Genomic DNA, 24,397 nt, shown 5'->3' with positions numbered 1-24,397 from the left:
TAGACTTATTATTCATAGATAGAGATATTCCAGATATCCTTTTAGATAGTATTAAGATTATTTTTACTAAATATATCTAAAGTTATATACTATACTCATACATTAATACTGAAACAGTAGATTGCAAATTAATATAAGTTTCTGTAATATAGTTTGATATATATTTAAATAAATTTACGATAAAGTGAATTTGTCTAATCTGCAAAGCAATACCCTCCACGACAATGGCACCGACATCCGAAAGGTCTCCGAAACTGATCCCGATTATGACCGTACTCGCATTTATTCATAAGGCGATACTGGAACCTCGATCTCCATGTTCGATGACGCTGGAATGGATTGCGCAGGTATGGTGCCTTCTGACGAATCCGCCCTACTCCAAAGACCTTCCGTTGGCCTTTCCGTACCTTTCGCGGCAGTGTCTTATAACGCTTGGCTAGCACAAGTGATTTCATGTGCTTGTGGCGGCACACCCATAGCGCCTGTTTTAATAACTCGTGCGTGTTCTGTTGAGAAGGTTGTTGAGGGTTTCGAAGCCAGGCTAGGCAGTCTAGACATTGGTCTTGATACAGCTGCATTTGGAACGAATATAGTCGAGGACCGAACAAGAAAATCACGGTTTTGCTCATTCCGGGAGTTTGACGCTGTCTACAAGCTATGTCATACTTCTTCCTCAGAAGCTGGATGCACTTTTCAAAGTCAAGATTCTGTTCAGCCTCATCCAGGGAGTCGGAGATCATGTTCCATTCGCATTCCTGTTTGGCAATGACCCAACTGTCTTGAGATCGCGGAAGGTCTTGGGCAGCATTCTGTGAAATTGCCAAGTACTCGTCACATAGTGAGATTGCTTCTTGCCACTGTCGGCTATCACGTGCCCGGTCGAGATTATATCGCAATCCAAGAACTCGAACTGTGAGTAAGTCACTCTCGTCCAAGAGGCTGAAGCATCCGCCTTCAATCAACGACACCAGCTGCTGATATGTCGCTTTCAAGTCTGTTGGGTCATGAGCCTGAGTTGCCTCACGCATCGATACTTGGTAGCTGTATAGCTTGAGCTTTTCAGTAGCGTATTTCCAGGCTTGGGCCACGCTGTCGGGAAACCAGGTGCAAAAGCTGGGACGAAGTTCAAGAAGCTCAGTAACCAGCGCTTGATAACTTTGAGCTTCTGCAGAATCAAGCTGCCAGGTATCGAGTTTTTCACCTATCGAAGAATGCTCAAATGCAAGCTCGAAGCAACTTCGCATGCACTGGAGAGGGGATAGTTGAACAGGGAAGTGAACGAAGACGGACTTGTTACACAATGCCTCTAGCTCGTTGAGAACGATAAGAGCATTGTCGAAACGGTTATAGCAAACAAGGGAGAAGATAAGGCACATGAATTCAGCTTGCTTGAGATATAAGCCAAGATTAGCGCGCACGTGAGTCACCCATGTCTTGTCCTGACCTTGAGACTCTTGAAACCACTGCCACCACTGCCACCACTTGCAGTCCTGGAAGAGGGAGAGCTTCTCGTCTTTGGAGGGCCATATAAGAGCTTGAGATCCCCAAATGCTCTCTTTGGCGAACCGTTGGTGCAAGGTGTGATTCATCCTTCTTGCGAACCCGTATTCTATCCCTCGATGGACGTATCTTGCGGGAAACAAAGTAACATGGCAAAGATAAGCCAGATGTGTCATGAACATCCGATTTTGGCAAGCCTGTACATCGGTGATAAAGGCCTCCGATGCCGAGTTCAATTTTGCTAGCGTGTAGACACACTCAAGATGACTGCCCACGTCCACAAATTGGTCCTTCGACAGAGACTCTACTGCCATAGATATGTGCCGCTCACAGGTATCAAGCCAATCTCCTGCGTCGTACGATGACTCGAGGTCAGAAAGCTTATGCGGGCTGGGCTCCGAAGAAGGTTCCCTGGGAACACTGGAGGGACCTGATAAAATAAACTGTACCACGTCGTCGCGGGAATTTATGGCGGGGGGGAACCGTGGCTCAGTGTCAAGAAATATTTGAAGGCTTTCTTGTACTAGGGTTTGCTGTTCTTTAACCTCTGAGGCTAGCAAGGTTCCATTTTCCCACTTCTCCATGTCATCCTTTAAAGTCTGGATAACCCCAGAAACCAGTTCCTTTTGTGTTTCGAGCCATGGCTTACTACCAAACGACTGTGAGTTGTTGGAAGTTTCGTGGCCATTCTGAGTCAGTTCAGCTAGGTGCATTTCTTCGTCCAAGAGTTTCATTTGTTTCCAAGCTTTGTGAGCTTGTTGATAATCTCCAAGATAGTGAGAAGAGGCCATCGTTGCCGACAAAAGTAAAGCGCGACTCAAATTAACGATATCTGTATCTTCTGATGGGCTTAGGGTTGTCATGAGCTCCTGGCCCCTCCTTGATAGTTGTAGAATGCGTTCCATAGTTGACTTGCTGGGCAGCTTATCAGAGTGACACAAGAGAAGGTTCATACATGAATAAAGGACCAAATGATGGCCCTTTTGATCAAGTAAGGGTATCTTGAAAGAGAGGGCTCTCAATAGCTCACTGCCTCTTTCCCGCAGGTAGGCTTTGAGGCTTGAAGGGTAGCTGGACTTCCACCAATCTTCGGGGGGGAATAGAAGTTTCAACGGCCATCTCTCGACTGGAATTTCCCCAGTGCAAAACCCAAGAGCTGTCAAATAATTCCAAGGCTCCAATTCCAAAGACGGGTTCTGGCCTCTAGGACTAAAACAGCAGAGCTGTAACGTGGCACAAAGCATGGTTTTTAATGGCACTCTGTTCGCCAGGGTAACCCATTTATCGAACAGAAATGCTCGCCCGACAATGGAGAAAAGAGGGTGAACTTCCAGTATGTACCCATCGCAGTGATGGATATATCCTCTGTCGTGAACGAAATGTTTGAAAACCTGATACCAGTCGTTGATCCCTTGACCGGAGGCACCGAGGACATCGTCCACAATATGTTCATCATTAATTCCAAGACAAAGGTAGACATACTCGTCCATTGGGGGAGCTTTGTGCCAGAACAGGCTGATGAGGAGAACCAAAAGTTCATATTTGTTTGGAAGATACATCGATTCAAGCTCATGGACCATAGAGCAATCCCCAAGGCCGTAACTCTTTAGATCTGAGACTGATGCAAAGAGACCTTTCTCCAGCTCTCTATGAAAACGTCTCCAGGGGATACCGCGAGACCTCTGAAGGGGTAATATTAAGATCAAAGCTGAAGGGATTCCTTGCAATAAATGAATCACAATCTCAAGACAGTCCACATCCTCGGACACCCAGTCTTTTACTGGCTCGCCAGCGTTGTTCAGCACCTTCTTCGATAGTTCAATGGCATCCGACAGTCTAAGGCCTTCAAGATTTAATCGGTATGGTGCAAGTTGGCAACCTAGTACTTCTTCCATCCCACGTAAAGATCTCCGCCTCTGAGTCAAGATGAAATAGAGATGGGTGTCAGTCTTTGGTTTTGGACTGTGAGCCAACGAAAAAAGAATCTGAACCGTGTCAAGCACGGTCACGGCCTTGGTAGTGGCCGCACCGTTCCTTTCTATGAATAACTGAAGATGACTTGGTTCGTGGTATTCCATAATAATAACGGCGTTGACCAGCGAGAGGAGATTTTTGAGTATGTCGACAAGCAAGAGGCTGTCGTAAGAGGCAACGCTATTGGGATTTGCACTCATGGTCCATAGCAGCATTTGCGATTTCGCATCGTTGAGCTGGACTAAAATCTGCCGGAGAATATCCTCGAGCAGCTTTTCGCCAGACCGATCGAAGTACTTCTCCAGCTCAATATGTACTATGACCTGTACCAACTGCGTCCATTTCCAAACACTGGCTGCATGTTTGAGAAGAGCGGTCTTTCCAACTCCTAGAGCACCTGACATGAAAAGCACATGGGTTCTCATGAGAACCTTCTCCAGACGTAAGATCTCAAAATCTCTCCCAATAAGCTCTTGTTCGTCACTTGTGGTGTTGAGGTGAGAAGCTTCTTGACATATCGCAAAGTCCGAGCCTTCATCCAGAGTTTTGGAACCAAGAGTCCAGTGGTGGACGAAGGAACCACCAAGATTATCGGAGAACGAGGATGAGTTATTGCCTTCTTCGTAAGTCACAGCGACAAAACTGTCGCTCAGGCGGCGATCGAGGCCGTATCTTGCTGGACGCATCGGATTCAATCGCAGTGCTTCTCGGCCAGCAGCTGCAGAGGCAGCAAATGACTTCCCACCACGAAGCAGGTCGTTGTAGAATCGCTCCAGGAATATAGTGACTGAGCTGCTAGCTATCTTGAAGGACATTCCGATGACACCACGCAGCCCTGCTTTGAGAAAAAGTTTGGCAACGTTTGCATTGTCGCCGGCAGTAGCTGATGCCGACTCACAGGAATTCAACACAGCATATGGAATCTGATGTTGTTTAAGCACCTTGGCAATCTGGGCCCCAGGTCTCGGGTCAGTTTTGTCACACTCGGCCTGTGAGAAATGTAGAAGACCGTACTTGGCCGCTCTGCCTTTTTTGAGCGCTACCGTGCCATGTGTGTCAAAATGGACGAGATGGAAGTAACCTGGCCCTCTGGTCTTCTCACTATGTCGCAAGTGTTCCTTGAATGCCGCGAATGTCCCTGGCCTCACGATCTCAACGTTTAGCTTGTTACCGGAAGGATGCTGATTGAGCTCATGGCGAATTTTGAGAAGCGTGTTGGTGGCGATAGAGGGGCTGACATCTTCATAAACTGAAGGGTCATTGGTTAGGTCTCTTGCAACGACCAGGAGCACGTTGAGCGATTTTGAACCATCCGCGTTAGCCCAGTAGTCAACTTTATGGACCTGAGGGGGCAAATTTGTCCGTTGATAAATCAAGCTCCGGCGAACAATAACTTTCCAATTTGGGTGGCTCCATAGCTCTGGGTATTCCAGTGTTTCCCAGAACAACTGATGTACGCTGTCATCCGATTCGCTTTCGACGCTCTTGGGCAGTTCAAAGACATCAACAAGGAGGGTGACCGGATCAAGGCTATAAGCTCCTTGTTCAAGCTGAGGGAGCAGAGCTCGCCGTAGGGGTAGCTGATCCAGAAGCTGATGGGGATACTGATCAAGGATAGCTTTGGCCTCTTCTGCTCTGTTAACAGAGAAGGGAGAAAGCCGAACATACTGCTGCAGATACCAACGGCAGGTTTCTTTCTGATCTGAAGTGAGGGGGTCTGTGATCCGGATGTCTTGCTGTATAGGTTCGCCATTTTTGACGATATCGACGGCCCAGCCTCCATCGACGAACCTTTGACAGACAATCTGCAACAAAAAAATCGATCTCTGAGACATTTTGTAAGGCAGATTGAAAATCACACAACTGAGGGTTTTTCTTTTCTGTTTGTTTTCAATCGTCAGAAAGCCTCGCAGGGGCTGTGCTGGTTGATGCTTTCCTACCCCACTTGCTAGATGCAACAATGTGTTGGTTGTCCTGCATATCCCGTCTCCATTTTAGGAATAGATTAGAGGCCTCCCTCCTATCAATGAGATATAAATAATGGCGCGAGTCCCAAATGCGTAGGTACTACATCATACTCCCTGAATCTCAAACATCGTTTAAATGAGCTACCAGGAGCGGAAGTATTTTGTCCTTCGGGACCCCTTGTCAGCCCCTGAGGCCCCTAGCCTTCTAGGCAGACTGGTCACCTCGATTGAATCACCTTTGAACAGATTTGCGCCATATCCTGATCCCAGACGTCCCCCTCACAACACCAACGACATACTTCCATCCATTCTTCCGGAGCCTCAAGTCTCCAGCCTTTCTGATCAGACTATCACTGTTGCCAAAGATCACGGCTTCTCAGTCCAACTATCGGCCCTCCTCAACATCAATCTTTCTCGCAATAGTGAGGAAAGCATTAGATTAGAGAGTGACCTTGTCAAGAAATACGTTCTGAGTAGTCCGGAAATTTATTTCGAGCAACTCATGGAGAATGATGACTATGCAAAAGATGCGCTAGATCTACTCTCCAAGGCTAAGCACAATCGCGGTTATCTAATCACTGGCTTCATAACATCTTCTGGGACTACTTGGACAACGGAAAATACCACTGGCAGAGGCGGGGGCTTTGATGTAGCGGTTCCATTGGGCCAAGCCTGCGGCATACCAGATCCCGGTCTCCTCGATATTTCTCTTGGGACTAATCGCGCTACGAACCATACGCAATCTCATACACGACATGTTGCCGGGGAACAGATCATTGCCATATCGTATGCCACTGTTCAACTCTCTGGTAAAACAATATGGCCATCACGCCATGTTGACTATAAGCCTGTTATTACGGGACCTAAAAAGGCCAAAGCTCATCATTTGGCCATGAGCAACAAGGACGGCGATGATATGGAAGAGCTTGAATGGGATTCTGATGACGAGGATGGAATTATTTGTACATCGGAGCCTACGAAGCTCCAAGAGGAAGAATTAGAGATCCTCTTAAAAGAGAATCAACATATTGCAGAGGAGGATAGCAACTTCTTATATCTTACTATCTTTTAATCATGCTTATGATGCAGTAGATATACACAGCCTGTAAACTTTCTCTTAATACCTCAATGAATTGGCAAACAACGAATTCCAGACAAGGGTAGTTCAGAAGGTTGATATCAAGGCTTTCATGACATAATTACTGGCATTTATGAGTCGCGTCTATTTCTATTCGAAGCTATATCATGCTGCTCAACGATACTGTTTCTTAGCGGCTGTAAAAGTCTTACCCTGAGCGATGTCTCGTGACATGTTATCGTCCGCTTCAACCTGCCCAGGCAAGATCTCAATAACCTTGGAAAGGACTTCCTTGGGCACGCAAACAACACCATTCAAATCTCCGAATATGATATCACCAGGCTTGATCATCACATCCAGGGCAGGATCCTGCAGCTTTACAGGAACATTGATCTACGATGCTTTAGTCATTAGAATCCACGTTTAGTAGATATCACATACCTCGCTGGGGCGAGCGACCTCGTGGGGGCTTGGCGTACCGACATTACGGGCAAAGACCTGTAATCTGTTAGTTGGAACATGGCCTCGTTGTGGACGACTTACCGGGTAGTCTAATTTGCGATGATCCTGCAAATCTCGAAAAGTACCATCGACAACTGTGCCCGCGGCTTCAGAGTACTCTGCACGAGTGCTCATTAGACCGCCGTACACGGCGTTGAATATGCCATGGGGCGCTGAGATAAAGATAACGTGATCTTTTGGGATAGTGTCGATCTGTAGGAACTGTTAATAGTGGTTTCTCTCAAGGCAGTCGTAGGCTCGTACATAATGCTCCTTGAGTTTTGGTGCGTTGGTCTGAGTGTTGCGGACAAACTTGACAGTATACGCAGGTCCAATGAGCTTTTTATCGCCTTCTTGTCGTAGAGGTGACCACATGCTCAAGTTGGGAAGAAAGCCGCCATAAGGAACGCCCACTTTCAGTAACGCGTCTGATACATCGCATCTGCACCAGACCTCATATCAGTATGATCTATCACGCTGATATTCTTTTTTTAAATACTTACGTGGAGTATGCGCGAAGCTTCTCAGCCAGCGAGTGGTCTGGAGACACCATGGTGGATAAGGCCGCGGTTGTAGAGATTTTCTGTTGAAACGATGCTCGGTTGACGACGAGGACTTTGTGAAAAGACATTGTGAAGCTCATTGATGCAGAATCGAGGTATTTAAGAGTAATATTCTCTTAGAAAGAAATTTCATGATGGGTTTTAGCGGGTTGATATGTGCGCACTGGTCTCTCGGCAAGTTTCCGGGAGATTGTCCGGGACGAAATCCGGGAAAGTATCCCGGAAGATACTCATGGGAAACACGGTTAAAGGTTCAGTTGATATCGATATAAATCCAACAAAAGCACCATGTAGTTCAGGTAATTTAAATTCCATGCCAAGTACTTTCTGATCATTCGCTCGTCATCATGGCTGACTCCAAGCCAACGGTCTACGTCTTGGACCCTTACCATCCAGATGCCATCGCGGCCCTGCAGCAATCAACCGACATCAATGTCGTCCTCCCAACAGATCCAAACAAGATCCAATACGCAGAGAATTCCACTGCAGTAATGCTTCGTAGCGAGACTCGTCTCGGTGCAGATGAACTCGCGAAATGCAAAAGGCTCAAATACATCGTCAAGCAAGGCGTTGGCGTCGACAACATCGATCTGAAAGCTGCTGCAGAAGCGGGTATCAAGGTCTACAACACTCCTGGTCTAAATGGAGAGGCCGTTGCTGAACTTACGCTCGCATTGGCCTTAACACTCTCGCGACGAGTTGCTGAGATTGATCGTCGGACAAAGAACGGTGAGGTTATCGTGAGAAGTCAGACGCTGGGAAAGAGCTTGTTCAAAAAGACCTTGGGAGTTATTGGGATGGGAAATATCGGGTTAGCTGTTGCGAAGAAGTGGGTGGGGGCTATGGAAGGCAGTATTGTCGCTTATGATCCATTCTCAGATGGGAAACAATGGCTCAGCACTTTTGGAGAGACCAGATTTCGCCAGGTTTCAAAGCTACATGATCTCCTGAGAGCATCAGATGTCGTAACCCTTCATCTTCCTCTCACCAAAGATACCGAGAACATCATCTCAACCGCAGAGTTTGGGGCTATGAGAGATGGTGCAATTCTGCTCAACTGCGCTCGAGGTGGGATCGTTAACGAGGATGCATTGTTAACTGCACTGAATAGCGGAAAGCTTTTTGGTGCTGGCCTTGATGCGATGATGGTTGAACCTCCGACTATTGAGGCATACCCAGAATTGCTAGCGTTGCCGAATGTTGTCTTGACGCCGCATGTTGGAGCTTCGACAGTTGAGAATCAGAGTCAGAGTGGTATGGCGGTTGCGGAGATCACAATGGCACTGTTGAGGGGTGAGGAGAAAGGGAATAGAGTAGCTTAAAAGCATCATACATCATTTTATCCGCTGTAGATCGCACAAATAAGAATATTATTATGTTCCTTACACTGAGATTGATCACCTGTAAAGACTCATCCTCCAATAAGATGACGTGCATCTCAGGACGATGTTTGCGGAGTGGAGAGCGCTAGCCCGAAGTAGACTCAAGCTTTTCCGGGATCGGTCACTTCAACGCTCACTTCATCTCGACTTGTCATCACTCTTACTTCAATAACCAGACCACGATGAGCCTCTTCAGCCCAAAGCCCATCAAAAGCAAGCAAAAAATAGATTTAATCTCAGGAAACACATATGTCACCCAAAAGACACTATAATGCCCAAGACAAGGCGCCAGCGAAGAGAATCCCCGCCCCGCCCAAAGAAAACAGCCCGATTGACATGCAACAACTGTCGTGCTCGCAAAGTCCGCTGCGACGGAGGCCAACCCGTCTGCGGCATCTGCATAGCATACAACGAGACCTGCCAGTATGATCGACCACCGCCTATGACGCAGATCCGCGCCATGGCGGATAAGATCGCGCAGCTTGAACAGACGATCCAAGACCTACAGAAACAGGATGTTACCAGCACTGCTCCTTGTCAAACCAGTGCGACAGTCCTAACAGAGAGCGCAATAGTACCAGCACTGATAGAGCCTCTTCCGACCATCGAGGTTGCGGACGGTAACATGGATCCCACTCGGTCTTTCTACGACACTACATCCGCGGTTCACGATCCTGGAGATACGCCATCGCAAGCAACAACGGGTCAAATCACTGTCGCACATAGCCCTGAAACTCGTCAGCCTCTACCAATGGAAACCCCCGAGCTGAAGTTCTGGGAGGATCAAGCTGTCGAGAGCGCAGCAGTTTATCTCAGCATTCCTGAGGAGGTGATTCGACGTCTCTTTGCGACGCATTGGACATGGGTTCACGCCAACTTTATGTTTGTCCCACGAGCTTTATTTCTTCGTGATGCCGCAGTCGGTGGGAAATTCTTCTCCCCATTTCTGTTGAGCGTGTTATGTCTGCACTCGACGCGTTTTAGGGAACGGCATTTAACAGAACAACTCCTTGCCAGGGCAAAGTTGGAGTTCAGCCATGAGATACACAAAGAAGGATCCATACCACTAGTTCAGGCATTGCTGCAGTTTAGTGCTCGCGAAATTGGTAGAGGATCTGTATCGCAAGCTTGGCTGTACGGCGGGATGGCTTTTCGAGTTGCTGTTGACATTGGTCTCTTCTCGCTATCACCCAAGACGTCTGAGGATGTCGTATGGTTGCAACTTGGTCGGCATCTCGCATGGTCTTGCTTCTTCTGGGATAAGACTTTGAGTCTATATCTTGGAAGAACACCGTCATTACCAGAGCCTCCGAAATGGGACCCTGCTTTACCAGAAGAACTAGAAACCAAGTTATGGCCGCCTTATCCCATTCCAGATGATGAAGCACTCCAGACTTATCAGCCGAGACCATCGCATTTATTGCTGTGTTTTGCATATACTTGCAGGATCAGCCTTATCATCAACGATATTCTCTTCAGTATTTATGGAAGTAAACGAACCAAAGATGTCTTGGACTTTGTGCAAACTACGAGGGAGAGGCTGCACGCCTGGCGTTCAAGTTTACCAATAGCTCTGCACGTGGACTACCAAGGCCAGACATGCCCGCCTACACATTTCGTAGCTCAGCAGTAAGAGTGCAAGACCTTAACGCTATCACCCAATCTAACATATGTTCAGAATGCTGTACCATACCACCATAATCCTACTTCATCGGCCATTTCTCAATAACCCAGCGTGCTGGAAAGCATGCCAAGAAGCCTCTCAAGCCGTAGAGCAACTTCTCCAGCTCCTCGATAACACATTCGGCTTCCAGCGATTCACATACATCATGGCCTACTGCACCTACACCGCAGCCACAGTCGTCGTGCAAGACATGAAAAGCGGCAGGCCTGATACTACCCAGCGATTCAAGATGTTTATGAGAGCGCTGAACGCCATCACAGTTAGCTGTCCCGGTATACAGCGCAGCATCGATATTCTGACAAGGGGTCTTGGTACGGTGTCAGTCGAGCAAGAACCCCCGGCTTTTCCGGAGCAGGCCCCGCAGATACCGGCTTTTCCTTATACGGACTTTAGTTACATCTTTAGCGAAGGGGTGGATGAGACGAGTCATGACACGACTGCGAGCTCGAATGCGTTCTTTAACCTTGATTCTTTTCCACAGTTGTGGTTTAATGAGTTCTCGGATAACGTGGTTGACGACGTTCATGTTGAGAATCCAATGTAGGTAAATCAGGCGCTTCTCTACAATTGGCATGCCATCGGGGGACTACACGATAAGTCGAGAGAGACATCAATCTAACCGCGCTAAAAGTGCAGCATTATAGTATGAGGCCATGTAACATATAGAAACTTAATAGGATTATACAGAAAACAGGTTGGCTGACCCCTTCTCCGGTCTCCCATTCTCATCAAATATCTTCGCTTGGCATGTTCTATGATGAGAGACTCATTTGACATGATAATAGTGGGCTACCCGGAAGCTTTTGCAAAAGCACGGAGAGAGTGGATAGACTCCATAGTTCGTATTTACTCTCAAGCTTCGGCCATCTGTTCTGGATTTCTTTCCTCTCACTACTGGGTTAGTTGAAAATCACGGAAGATTCCGCGTTCGTGGAGCCTCTCGCGTTCTGCATGCTGGACCCGGAGATTGGCCCGTGCATACCCGCGATGTTCTCGTCTCTTGAGTCACAGGCAGATCGTTAGCAGGCTGTGATCTCGAGTGTGCCGTGAACTGACGTTCGACTTGTCTTCGTCTAAAAATGGATAGTTGGTATCTGTAGGGTATGCTGCTAGATTTGGCGGTGAGTACTAACACACAGATAGGAAATTTAAGCATAGGGATTGAGTTCGCGAAAAGCTTAAACCCTAAAGAGGAAATCTCATCGTGACGGGTTTAATCTCAATGATACTTTATCAATCTATTCAAGATGAAAACTGGGGTCATTTACGACAGTGCCCTGGAAACTCTACGCCAGTCAATGCGACATAATAAACGAACATTTCATTCCCTATTCTTTTCGCCATTTTACATAAATATCAGCTACAGAGACAAGTCCAGACGGATCTTGACTAGGTAACGATCCTTTTAGGCTCATTTTTGACGTACAATATTGACTCAGTAGCGCCGGCCCGCTGCGCTCGAGTCATACGTAGTGCGGGATGGTGTCGCTAATATCAATCACCGTCCAACTCCCTATCAACCCTCACTTCTTGAAGCCACTCGGCAGTTAGGACGACATGTGAGAATGTCTGTGGCGCCGGTGCTGTCTACCAAAAATCGGCGAAGCTCCGATTCCGTGGCTTGCGTCTTTCCTTCTTTTCGCCTATCACACGGGCAACGCCACGGGAGGGGAGAAACAAGGTTATCATCAGGCATTTTCCCCCGGGTCTGGAATTGATTCTACCCCAGGAACCAGGAGAATACAACGGCTGTAACGGTTATGCTACCAGTAAAGCGGATGAAAGAAAATGCCGCGACGGAGATGGTGTGATGAGGGAAAAGGTATTTAATGCAAAGGATCTTTTGACTTGAGGGATGCTTTTCTGTCTGAGACGTGCTGATGCATGAATAAGACGCCTTGTCCTTGTGCGGACGGCAACTCGGCTGTCGCACCCACATTCCGGGGGCACTGATCACATCGGGAGACGGATCATTCGGTTAGCTAGTCACCCTCAGTCATTCTAGATCTCTGCCTCTGGCGTTCTCTCTCCCTATCACCAGCCCTGCTAATTGAACGCATGGCATGATGCAATCAGGCATTTTGTGCATTAGCCCAGCCCAAAAAGCAACACAACACAATATCCCCCGACCAAAAAGAATCATGAGAAGAGAAGGGGGGGTCAACAGAGTTTGGTCCAGCTCATTCCAAAGAAACAGGGGTTCACAGCCTGATACGAATTACCGTAAAGGAGGGCTGAAAATAAATCCGCCCTAGCGATCTACCCCGGCTTCTCAACCTTACCCCTTACCGACAAGCAAAGCGAAAAATGATGCCTAGACCAGATGCCGAAGTCAAAACTTTAAATAAATGGGTTTGCTCATCCCCCTCATTTCTCCCCGCGCAGTAGCCATGAGTCAAGACCTTACAGAACGGGATTAGCTGGGCGCTGCTTGTTTGACCAAGCTCGTTAGTTCGAAACCGATGTACCCAACCGTTGACGCCTCCCCATGGGTTGGGCTGCGACTTGCGGAGAACCCGTCACTTCACTTGTCAGGATAGCCTGAGCACTGATGTCTTCTCGCAACCAACGAGCCAATCTCTTACCGCGGAGTGCACTGTATCCGACGCCATTGGAATCAAGGGTATCCCTCACTAATTTACAATGGTCGAAAACTAATCGACCTCTTTCCTTTTACGAGGGGGGGGATTATCGGGAACTTTATGATATGACAGCCAGTCCAGCTGAGATCCAACTAGCTGGAAAGGAGGGTGATCATCGAGGCCAAGATCTTCATTTAACGCCATCAGTGTCACATTGCTTTTTCCCTTCTCTTCTTTTCCTTCTTTTTTCTCCGGCTTTTCCATTACTCGTTCTTTTCCTTACCAATCTATACCACCCTTCGACGTTACCTTGATCGACAATGGCGGACGCAGCGGTGCCGGTGTTTTTTGAGCTCAGCTGGTCTATTTTGATGACCATCTGCATGGGCAATGTCTTGCTGGGATGTCTCGTCTGCGGTATCACCAATTGGACGCTCCTCGCCGCTGTGCCGATGTTTTCGTCAGCGGCGGGCGCTATCGCTAATGGGTTGTGTTACTACGTCTATTACCAGAAGCATCCTGCTATGATGCTTGCGATCGCGTCTGTGTTTGCTGATATTTTCTGGTTGGTATGATTGATGCATCACTCAATTGGGCGTGCCAAGCTGACGGTTACCAGCTGCAAGAAGCCGGTCTTCTATTCTACAGTTACATCATCCTGAAACGAGTCCTTCGAGGTACACGATGGAGGGTCTTCATGTCAATTTTCTGGTCAGGCATCGCCGGTATCTGCGTCGTTCGCGTCGTCATCATCACCTTCCGAGTCAAATCAATCCTCGCCGGCAATGAGGATCTCTTGACCACCATCAACCATATCCACATCGCCTACTTCGGTCTCATCGCGTCGCTCGAATGCCTCAGCGCATATTTCCTCATCGTCCTCTTTACATCGGCCAAGACTTCATCTGCCGAGATTGCGCGCAGTGGTGGTCTTTTCCAGTACTTGGCCCGAAGCACGGAAATAAGAGTCGCTCTTCTGGCCTTGCAGGGTACGCTTCGCGCTGTGACGCATTCATTCAAGACGGCTGGTCAGACGGCGGAGAATATTGCTACCCAACTGGACCGATTCTTCTACGCCGTCTTCTGCCTGTATTCCATGGTGTTATAGTAAGTCCTTCTCCATTCTAACGTACCTTTTTTTTCAATCGTTGGTCTAACTTCTGCAGCATCGATCTTCTCTCATCCAAACTCAAGTTCAATGGCACACAGGATTATCCCTCCTCTCGTGATCGCTATGTCCATCAGAGCAGCCAACCTGGTCGCTTCACGTCAACACAAAAGGATGACTTTGCCCAAAATAGAACGGAGCATGTTGTCGGTGTTGATGGCGGCACACGCACTCACAAGACCCGCAATGATTCTACAGATCATATCATTGAGGGCGGCTCCTCGCAAGGCGATGGGTCGATCAATCTTGAGGATATGGACCTCAAGGGTAATGTGATCAAGAAGACGGTTGAGTTCAGAGTCGTGTAGATTAGCCATTTCCCGTTTTCGTTCGGCGTGTTGAAGATACCAGCTGTAATGTTTAGTTCATTCCAGTATTACTTTGTAGTAGATAGATAGCATATCTCAAGATTAATGATTGTCCATGACAAGAAGTTACCCCAGAAAGCTGATCGGCTCGGTTCGTGAGATAGGTTGATATCTTCCGAACCGAATGATAACTGACACTGACGTCCATGAGTCAGAGACAAGACGATCCGGCACGATGGTGCAAGACCCCTTTTCCGTATCCACTGATCAGCACCCCGCCTCGTGGTGATCCCAAAGCCAAGCCACTCGCGTAGTCGGGGTTCGGCAGAAGCTGAAACGCCGGAATATCGTGGAAGCTTTTTGGGTAGAAGCTTATTATTTCGAAAATCAAATAGCGTGATCTCATAGCATCTTATGGCACCTTAGAGTTTGACCAACTGGTCCGCAACAACCTATGTAGAAACCGCTGAACTGTAGTCTGTGGCTGAAGAGAAATGCCCGAGGTGAGAGGTGGTCGCGAGGGTGGGTCTGTGACCCAACTCGAGTTACTACTGGAAACACACTAGAATGAGGTGCAATTGAGGTAAGCGATTATAGTGGCTAAGCCTCACTCGCATACTGTGGACTATTTATCCGAACCTTTCTATGTATTCATTGGGATACTGACATATACAAGAGTCAATTGATGGTTTGTAATTCTGAACTGAATGGCTTCAGGGTAGCGCGGAAATGACAGCTTGTAAGCGGTAATACTCGGAGATGGCCGGATTTAGATAAGCACGATAAGAGAATTAACGTTAGCGGCCTCACAACAACAAACCCCAAATGCTGACGATACCGCCCAAGCTATAAAAAGACGCCCTTGAAGTCATTTAGAGCTTCCTATAGCTTTCAATTCATCCATTCTGCTCCGTGACTTGTTCAGTATGGCCGTGTTGCGCTGGGGAATGCTCGGAACGAGCTTCATCTCCGACGTTGTCGCCCGCTCCATCCTCGCCAGCCAAAACTCCACCATCACCGCAGTCTTCGGGCGCAACGAAGACCGCCTGACAGCATTCGCCGATAAACATGGCATCCCAGAGCGATACACTTCTATCGATGACCTGCTCGACAAGGCTGCGGTAGACGTCGTGTACGTCGGTCTGCCCAATCATATGCACACCCCCGCAGTGCTGGCAGCTGCTAAGCGAGGCAAGGCGATACTGTCTGAGAAGTCGCTTGCGACGACGATGGAGGATGCCAAGGCGATTGGGAAAGCTGTGAAAGATGCAGGTGTTTTCTTCTTGGAGGGGTTGATGTATCTTACTCATCCGTTGATGAAGAAGACGCAGGAATTGCTTCTTGAAGGCAAGATTGGGACGGTGAGGGGTGTATCGGGGTATTACTCTGCGAATATCTGGAAGAAAGCGAATCCTCTGAGCATGGGAACTATCTACAATCTGGGCTGTTATCCAGTCTCACTTCTGCACTTCGTTATCGAGACAGCGTTTGGCAGCGATGCCTTTGCAAAGCGTCAATTGCACGGCTTCGGCAACATCTCAACAGAGGGCAGTGTCCACGTCCGCGACGCATCACTGACAGTCCGCTTCGACAACGGCGTTCTTGCAAGCTTGCAGTCAACAGACAGCTACGGCAACGACTCATCCTTCACGATTCTCGGTGATAAAGGCAGGATCAGGTTCATCACGAACCCTTGGTTGCCAATTGCAGGCGACAACATCATCGAGCTCAAAACCTACAGCGGTTCAGCAGAACAAATCATCGTACCAGCAGACATGGACGCGTTTGGATATCAGGTGAAGAAGGTGGAAGATTATTTATCCCGCGGTGTTAAAACAGCGGAACGGCCTTCGCCGAACGTTGATCAGAGCGTTGAGATCATGGGACTATTGACGGAGTGGGAGGCTTTGATTCAGAGGCAGCATAAATGATAGCAAGAAGCATAAATTGATGTCATGGTCCAAAGTCAGAATCATCCAAGACACGCTCTCGATACAACAATGACGTTTTACTGAATCAGTTCTTCGTGTTTCTCCCGCTAAAACAGATTCGGGTACAGCAAATGGTGGTGACGTCAGCCTTACCCGCTCATATCCAACGTCTTCCAAAGTCCTCTCTCTCTACTGAGGGTATTTATTTATTTCATAACTCGCTGCTCTTTTTTAGCTCTTCAAACCCCTTATTCTTCCCCTCTGTAATTGACTTAGCTCGATAATAAACACAAAATGTCCGGTCTTGCCGCTTTTCGATCTGGGAGGAGTGATGAGCTCCGGGACCTAGCGACGCAGCACTTTCAGCATGAGTAAGTCGCCTTTCAATGAGATCTGAATTGGAGACTAAAAATGAGTAGCTTGAATGACGAAGATCGCGAAATTTTGAGACGTGCAGGAAGCAAAGTGTCAACCCATGCCAAGATCGGATCGCTGGTCGGTGTTGGTCTGGGCCTCTACGCTGCTTTTCGACTGCGAAAGATGCGATTGACATACTTCAATGCCTTCCGAGCCATGGAGAAGCCCGTAGAGGTCAGGTTTGCAGATGGTCGTACCGGTACGTCATACTCTTCTCGAACCTGCTTCAAACCTAATACTGACTTCCTTTCACAGAACCTATCCCGGATATCACCGCTCACCTTACACCATCCAAGTGGGGTGACGCGGCCACGTACTTCTTCTTCTCCGTGGGAGGTTTATTCATCGGTGGTGAAGCAGGTCTTTTGACCGGCACCGCATCGGCGTCACGCACTATCACCAAGAACCCTGAGGCGAGGGAGCGGATAGAAAAGGCGTGGAACAACTACCGCATTGATGCGATGAAGCAGGAAATTCGAAAGTTGGAGGCCAAGGAGGGCAAGTCAAAGCTGGCGCAGCTCTTCAGTTCATGAGAATGGATGTATGATTCAGGTACTATGTAATATTTGCATCGGGGGTTTGGGATATTGTTGACATTGTTGGATATACAACCAAATGAGTATAACTGAGATTTACAAGTTTAAAAGAGATTGGTAAAAGGCTAATAATAAAGTTGGTTTCTTGATAAAGGTAACACCGCGGGCTATTGAAGTTTCCGAGACATCCGAGGCGGAAAACTGAGAATCACGGACCAAAATGTACATATGGGATCCAGTGTAATGGAGCGTTCCCTACACCAGGAATACCTTTTTCATCGTCATCATCAAGAGAAATAATATTTCTTTCGACATCAACTTCTCTCCTCTCTATTACTGACCCATTATCTCCTGGATCTATGGCCTTCTCAACCCCAAATGTTTCTCAACCCACTGATCTCTCTTCGCTTTCGTAGCAACATGAACACCACGACACACAGACTTACCCGACATTTCATCTCTGAGAATTTCCTCGTATATAATAGCAGCCATGTCAACGCAAGACTGATCGTTTACCTCCCAAAGCGTTCCGATGACATGCCGAAAGCCTGTTAGTTGACATGCGCTGATAAGATGAATACCTTCATCAAAAAGCTTTTGGTTTTTGATTTGTTCTGTACCGCAGGCAGATGAATAAGCAACAAACGGACCCTCCTGATAAAGGTTAAGCTTGAGAAGGCTCACGACGGTAACGGGATCTGTTTGCTAGTCCTTAAGGTACAGCTGACTCTTGGAAGGGTCTGCCGTATCGGTGTATCCGTGCCCTGGGAAGTGGAAGATCTTGCACTTTCGTAGATGTCATAGCACATCTTCTCTGATGGGGTCAGGCTCAACAGGTTTGAGCTTCATTAGGTAGCAGATATCTCGCAGCACGCTGACTTCTTTTTCTGCAAAGGCTAACCTCCGGTGACCACGCGTTTCACCAGCAGACAACAATAGCGCATGGTCGTGAGAGACTGGCGATGTCCTTCGACTCTGTACAATAGCTGATACCGACGTAGCGTATGATGTAAAACTCTATCCATCACCGTATCGCCAGTTCGCTGACTGTGGCGCCCTGTAGCATGAATAGGAAAGGTACTTAAAGAGCCAGTCAAAACCTACCATACCCTCTTCATCTTGCCCTTTTGTGGTGGCTCAGCGAAACCTAGAGAGTTGAGTATGGGCTCAGCAACGGCATCCCAAAGCCGTTCGAGAACCTTGAGACTGCGCTGACCTAACGTCTGATACTTCGAATCGATATCACTCTTGCTCAGTCTAGGGATACGAACAGTGCCGAAGCCATCTCGATGGATGATCATGGCATCGTAAACCGCAGAGGCAACAAACAACTGAAAGCCGTTATCGTATAGGGGTCAGTACATCAGTTTGTGGCTACTTGAAAGCAAATGGCTTGATATGCCTCGCTGAGGCGTCATAAGCTTTAAGGATCAATCAATCAACCGCAGAGGCGACGTTTGCCACGATAAGAGGGCCGAGCGCAGCTGCACGCCTCATCCCTTCCTCATCGTCAGGCCGCAGAAAGAATTTAAGGCCAGGGTTTGAGCGTATCTCTGCCAGTAAGGCTGACAACTGTTCCCCAGTATCATATGTTTGAGTCATTGCGTTTGCCCAAACCTCGTCATCTAGTTCAAAACCCGCGTCGTGTGAAGGGCCGTCATCTAGCTGGTCCCGAAGACTGTTGTATTGTTGAGCCAGCTCAGGTAGCTCCTTTTCCAACTCCTTAGTATCAGCTCGAAGAACACTGATCGAGGAAGCCAGGACTCCTCTCGCCACCTCCAGAAACTCCAGGGCCTCGACTGCACTCTTCCCGGAGTGTAGTCCGATCGAAGCTGCCTGTGTAGCCAAACCTGCAAGCTTGGAAGCATCGCGCTGAAGATCAGCATTTCTCAGTGGACGAGAGCTGAGAAGGGACAGGATATCTATGGGTTTGGAAACTGCCTTGTACCCGCCTTCCAAGTCGTGATTCGAGACGTAACTCTGCATGAGCGAAAAGCCTGCTTGTAAACGAAGAAACATAGAGGCACTGGAGTGATTGAGGGCTTTCTGGTAGTATGAGATGGCGTCTTGCAAGTCGTCGGCTGAAACATACTCGAGATGTCGTATACGTAGTCTGTCGGCAAGATTAAAGTTGCACAGAGCGCTATCTGGATGGCCATCAGGCGTTGCGGGCAAAGCCTCCCTTCCAAAGCGTATTGACTCTTCCAGACGTTCCTTGCTTCCGGTCTTGCCATATGCCCCTAGAAGTAAGACACCAAGAATACTCAGGCGGACGGTAGGGCCCATGTCGCTATCGGTAGTCAAATCAACGGCTTCTTTCGCAATATCATATGCTCTTTGGAAGTCATCATCATCCAGAGTCTGAGAATATTTCTCCCCCAACCGATCGTACAAAGACTGTAACCTTCGCTGGCGATTCTTGGAACTGATCGGTGTTTCGTCCACTGCTTGTTGACACGCCTTGATACTCGCATCAAGATCTCCAGAAGTTCCGTTCCTCAAATAGCGCTGAATAATCCGCCGTCCAAGAATCCACAAATGCCTCGCATGCTCTTCGGAGTCGTGGTCTGTGGTGCTGACAATCTGCTGTGAAACTCGAATAGACTCCTCCAGAGCCTTTCCCTCGCCGAAGGTCATGTACCCTTTGAACAGTGTATCTTCATAACTCCGCCATCGCGATATGAACTTCGGATGATTGAGTGGCGTTATATCTAGTATGCATTTATGCATCCCGAACAATCTTTCAAAATCATCCTTGTCAGAAAGCCTGATTGCCTTCTTGCCGATGATACGACATGCTGACTGTGGGACCGCAGGATGCGACGGATCGTCTTTCTCTACCGTGTCAACGGCCTTGTCTACTAACCGAGAAGCTTCTCTAGCATCGCTTTCAGATTCTGTCGCATCGCAACAAAGGCTTGAGGCGGACGCAAGGCTATTTAGCCATTCAGCTCTGTTGGCATGGTCAACCAAAGAACTATCGACAGCTTATTGCAGCAAGGTGATGTACTCCTCAAGAGCACTCAAGTCTCCGTGTGGTCGTGAGAAAAGGTGATGCTTTCGAAGCGCAGGTGCAAGCAAAATAACTGCTGAACAGAAATCGGGATCGTGTCGCGAAATGCTCTCCACGCTATTTCTCAGATGTGGAATGACCACTTCCAAATCCTCCAAAGTCAGGCTCTCGGCTGAATCGTCTGCCATAGCTCCAAAGTTTGTTAAAGGGTCTATGATAGAGCTTTTGTTAAGACACTATTCATCAATATTGCTAGAACAGAACCAGTGACGCAAGCAGCTGGTCAAACCTCATAGAGCAAAAAGATATAAGACTTTACTTTAGAGGAAGATGATACAATAAACTCAGTAAAAAACTCCCCTAAACTTAGACTGAATTGCCTGAGCTTTTTCATCACTTTGGATACAGGTCTTGAGTTTTCTTGCCCCGCCCCTCTGCAAACATGTAACCCCCTCTTATCATTGATAATGAGGGTTGAAAGTAGGCTCCCAACTGATCAAGGCGGCTGCATAAAACCCCTCACGACAGAAAGGTGGCATCACCTCACTGGCTGCAGCACTTGGTGTGGCTGCATGACTGCAGAATAGTTTCAGCTGAGCCATCAATGAACGAACCAGCTTAATGATAACAATTCAGTGTCGCACTTTACCCTGGAAGGCGGTCAGCAGATGAGTTCTCCGAGTTGAGGCTCTGCCTTGTGAATCTCACCTACCAAAGGTTCTTGTTGATGCCAAAAAGGCATAAATAGACTGCCACAACCTCTTGTTTCCTAACTGGCCTTCCTTCGATGTATGATAAGCTTTGATACCTCAATTTCCATTCAACTATCGTTTGCCCAGCATTGAAAATGTCTCAAGACAAGTACATTCCCTCACACAATATAACTTACTGCGCATACACTAATACCATAGTTAGTTCTAGGAGCGAGCGTTTTTTAGAACTCAATCGCCAGGCAGAAGGCCTGCAGAGACAATTTGATGAGGCGTTAAGAAAGAACAGTCATGCTCGATCGGATCTTGAAAGAAGACAGTCGATAGAAAGGTTCAGAGCTATAACACGCAGTTCAGAGGACTTGATAGGTGAGTTTGAACGAATGGGTATCGTCGACCCTCGTAAAAGCACATCAACGCGAGAAACCAGGCCTTCTTTACAGGGACAGCCTGCGTCAAGTGGCAGAAATCGCCAACCACAAGCATCAAATTCCTCAAATACCGGCTTGGCATCGGCACCGCGGGGATCTAGACAAGGGGAAAGAGCATCACGTAGTTCAGATGTTCGGCCGTCAGAAACGCGAGAGGCGAATCCATCCAGGAAACAGCGTCATCGACCGTCTCGATCAGAGGATCTACCCGCAGGCAGTCCACCAGTCTATGGTCAACCTACGAGATATCAGTCTGGAACATCAACTGGACAGGGCTTCAGCCAAGCTACAGGCACTCAGCCATCCCAAGCCTATCAGCCTCCGCCTGGATTCCAGCAGAACGCAATCCCTCAAGCGTCTTCTAGGCAAACCCCTCCAGCTCAGCAGCAGTCGAATAATCAAGGCCATACAACTAGTGCCGTAGCTCCCAGTCTAAGGAGGACATCGGGACAACAAAACCCTACCGTCTCTGCCAGTACCGAGTCCAGCGGGGATGAATACGTCGACTATCGAGGCACTCCGTATCGAGGAAGCCGCAGGCAGTCTCGTGACGTCGTTGGGAATGCCTCTACCCGTACTAACACAGAGTCTACCCGAGGGCAAAGATCACGTAATCGGTCTACGTCAAGAAGTGCAGCGGGTGAGCCAACTACAAACCCAAGTCAGCCAACGGGGAGGGCATCATCCTCTAGACACAGACGATCATCGTCAAGTCCCTCCAATGCCTCCGCGAGAAGTAATCGTCCACCGCCAACAGGAAGACCAACACTTCAAAGTCCTACAATGGGTCAGCCACGACAGACGGCTGCAACAATGCCATTTCAACCATTTGGGTTATCCAACACACTGCCTCCACTGAATCAACAACCTGCTTCATCATATCAATTTCCTCCAGCTAGCTCTCAGATCCAACCATATGCTGGTTATGGTCAGGCTGGCCCATCAGAGAGTCGATATCCAACTGGAGGAGCACCGCCGAATACCGGGGCGATGACAAGAGAGTTGCAGCAACCAAGATTCAATCCATCTAGCCAACAGAGGACTCCCGTAGGCTCAGGTTCAGGTATACCAATGTCTGGGACCTCTCTTGGCTATTCGCAGCAAAGTCATGCTCGGCGAGCAAGCAGTCCAAACACAACTACGAATTCATATCAGAACTCGACACCTCGCCGGATGTCAACGCCCCCTCTAGGATCTAACACCATGCCAAGTGCGTCCACGTATCCAGTCAGTTATCAGCCGACACCAACTACCAGAAGGGGTATGAGCCCTGGCCGTTCAAGACTCCAGAGTCAGGGCACCCCACGTCAGTCGGGGACGCTACCTCCTTTGGGAAGTACCAGTTCGTCTGTAGGCTCGCCAATGTATCCTACCGGTCAAGTCCAACAACCGGGTGGGCCAAGAGGAAGGAACCCAAGTCCACTTAGAACAGGGCAGTATGGGACAGCAAGTCAACGGCGGGATTTGACACCACCGAGAGGGACCAGAGGGGGAAGGTAAGGAGTACAGAAGCAGTACTTAGGAAAGGTAAAGATAAAGACTGCAAGAATAGGACTGTATTGGTAGAAAGCTATTATGAAGAAAATAGCATTTCCATGTTAATTTTTACGTGTGAATTCTTAGGCTTTATCATGGAGAGGCCTGAGCTAGCCCTACATGGGAAACTTAAGCGCTAATGGCAAAGACTCTAAAGGCCATCTTTCTTATTTCACTGTGGATCATCTACCTTGCATCATTCCAGGGCTGGTCAAGTATGAGAGGAAATCCGTAATGTATTCGTAAATACGCAAGATGTACTAGCTAGTTCGCGGTGCTCTCTTTTCTGTTCCTCCTCCTTTCTCCTTCTATATAAATAAATTGAATCAAGTTTCAGGGCTCAGAGCCTATCGTCTCTGCTAAAACTCCAACAATAAGCAGTCTTCTCATCAAAGACTCTTAGAACTCTCTGATTGTTTTGCAGCCAGTGTACACTTCGAAGTCATTGCAAGTTTTGTTATGAGCGTCTCGAACTGCCCTAAAGATACCATTTTAGAGGAGAAACCTTTATAAGGTCAAACACTACTTACCTTCGGCCTGCAGGAGCTCGAGCAGCGCTGACATCAACATAGTATGCATCTCCCCAGAAACACTGAGGGTTGATGACAAAACCAACGGGTGCTTTGAAAGCGTCGCAGTAAACACCGAGATGTCGGTCATTGCGAGGGCTTCTGATGAGCTGCATTCGATATCTGTCTAGACCTTTCTCGACCCAGTCCGTTCTGTATCGGACTGTCATGGAACAATCTGCCCGTTTGACCTCCGAGGCTGATATGTATTAGATATGAAGTGCCTCAGCGAGGCAGTGATTTAGCATCAGGGGTAGGAGTAGCCAAAGTTCCAGTCATGAAGGGAATGGCCATGGCAGCCTGGGTAAACATAGTGAATTCCATTTTTAAAAGGGTTCAGCGAGGGTTCTCTAAAGCTGAGGAATAAAAGTTGTTTAGGGCGGAATAAAACTCTCTTTTATACGCGCTGATATTTGTCTCTTTGTTACCTGGCTTCTTAGAATCTGGGACACAGAATTGGTCATGCTATATCTGCCCCTGTCTCTGCGGCGGAGCATTTCTTTCCTCGCTTCATTCTAAGTCCCACTAGCTCATGCTAGTACTGCCG

The 24,397-nt window shown here is 48.0% G+C and overlaps 9 protein-coding genes across 9 annotated transcripts; 5 read left to right on the top strand and 4 right to left on the bottom strand.

The window, feature by feature from the left end:
* Positions 1-194: 194 nt before the first annotated feature.
* Positions 195-5,309, bottom strand: FTJAE_3612 (uncharacterized protein; the record flags this gene model as incomplete). The annotated part of the gene is made up of 1 exon (XM_037349929.1): positions 195-5,309. The coding sequence occupies one exon, from the start codon at positions 5,307-5,309 to the stop codon at positions 195-197; it is 5,115 nt and encodes a 1,704-aa protein (XP_037209275.1).
* Positions 5,310-5,577: 268 nt separating this feature from the next.
* Positions 5,578-6,513, top strand: FTJAE_3611 (uncharacterized protein; the record flags this gene model as incomplete). The annotated part of the gene is made up of 1 exon (XM_037349928.1): positions 5,578-6,513. One exon carries the CDS (start codon positions 5,578-5,580, stop codon positions 6,511-6,513), a length of 936 nt encoding a protein of 311 aa, XP_037209274.1.
* Positions 6,514-6,693: 180 nt separating this feature from the next.
* Positions 6,694-7,651, bottom strand: FTJAE_3610 (dlpA-like protein; the record flags this gene model as incomplete). Its single annotated transcript, XM_037349927.1, has 5 exons — positions 6,694-6,912; positions 6,961-7,017; positions 7,063-7,233; positions 7,285-7,462; positions 7,524-7,651. The coding sequence occupies 5 exons, from the start codon at positions 7,649-7,651 to the stop codon at positions 6,694-6,696; spliced, it is 753 nt and encodes a 250-aa protein (XP_037209273.1).
* Positions 7,652-7,930: 279 nt separating this feature from the next.
* FTJAE_3609 (pathway-specific regulatory) lies at positions 7,931-11,193 on the top strand (the record flags this gene model as incomplete). Its single annotated transcript, XM_037349925.1, has 3 exons — positions 7,931-8,876; positions 9,142-10,594; positions 10,644-11,193. The coding sequence occupies 3 exons, from the start codon at positions 7,931-7,933 to the stop codon at positions 11,191-11,193; spliced, it is 2,949 nt and encodes a 982-aa protein (XP_037209272.1).
* Positions 11,194-13,551: 2,358 nt separating this feature from the next.
* On the top strand, positions 13,552-14,707 carry FTJAE_3608 (uncharacterized protein; the record flags this gene model as incomplete). The annotated part of the gene is made up of 3 exons (XM_037349924.1): positions 13,552-13,800; positions 13,851-14,338; positions 14,398-14,707. The coding sequence occupies 3 exons, from the start codon at positions 13,552-13,554 to the stop codon at positions 14,705-14,707; spliced, it is 1,047 nt and encodes a 348-aa protein (XP_037209271.1).
* A 926-nt stretch (positions 14,708-15,633) lies between these two features.
* FTJAE_3607 (uncharacterized protein) lies at positions 15,634-16,638 on the top strand (the record flags this gene model as incomplete). The annotated part of the gene is made up of 1 exon (XM_037349923.1): positions 15,634-16,638. The coding sequence occupies one exon, from the start codon at positions 15,634-15,636 to the stop codon at positions 16,636-16,638; it is 1,005 nt and encodes a 334-aa protein (XP_037209270.1).
* A 294-nt stretch (positions 16,639-16,932) lies between these two features.
* Positions 16,933-17,588, top strand: FTJAE_3606 (uncharacterized protein; the record flags this gene model as incomplete). Its single annotated transcript, XM_037349922.1, has 3 exons — positions 16,933-17,009; positions 17,058-17,254; positions 17,311-17,588. 3 exons carry the CDS (start codon positions 16,933-16,935, stop codon positions 17,586-17,588), a joined length of 552 nt encoding a protein of 183 aa, XP_037209269.1.
* Positions 17,589-18,615: 1,027 nt separating this feature from the next.
* FTJAE_3605 (uncharacterized protein) lies at positions 18,616-20,792 on the bottom strand (the record flags this gene model as incomplete). Its single annotated transcript, XM_037349921.1, has 4 exons — positions 18,616-18,648; positions 18,701-18,922; positions 19,035-20,526; positions 20,602-20,792. 4 exons carry the CDS (start codon positions 20,790-20,792, stop codon positions 18,616-18,618), a joined length of 1,938 nt encoding a protein of 645 aa, XP_037209268.1.
* Positions 20,793-23,680: 2,888 nt separating this feature from the next.
* FTJAE_3604 (uncharacterized protein) lies at positions 23,681-24,020 on the bottom strand (the record flags this gene model as incomplete). Its single annotated transcript, XM_037349920.1, has 2 exons — positions 23,681-23,759; positions 23,812-24,020. 2 exons carry the CDS (start codon positions 24,018-24,020, stop codon positions 23,681-23,683), a joined length of 288 nt encoding a protein of 95 aa, XP_037209267.1.
* Between the last annotated feature and the right edge of the window lie 377 nt (positions 24,021-24,397).

This window comes from Fusarium tjaetaba (genome assembly GCF_013396195.1).
Source record: "Fusarium tjaetaba strain NRRL 66243 chromosome Unknown NRRL66243_c0000069, whole genome shotgun sequence".
NCBI lineage: Eukaryota > Fungi > Ascomycota > Sordariomycetes > Hypocreales > Nectriaceae > Fusarium > Fusarium tjaetaba.
The sequence above is the reverse complement of the archived record's forward strand: the minus strand, read 5'-3'. Positions and strand labels throughout refer to the sequence as shown.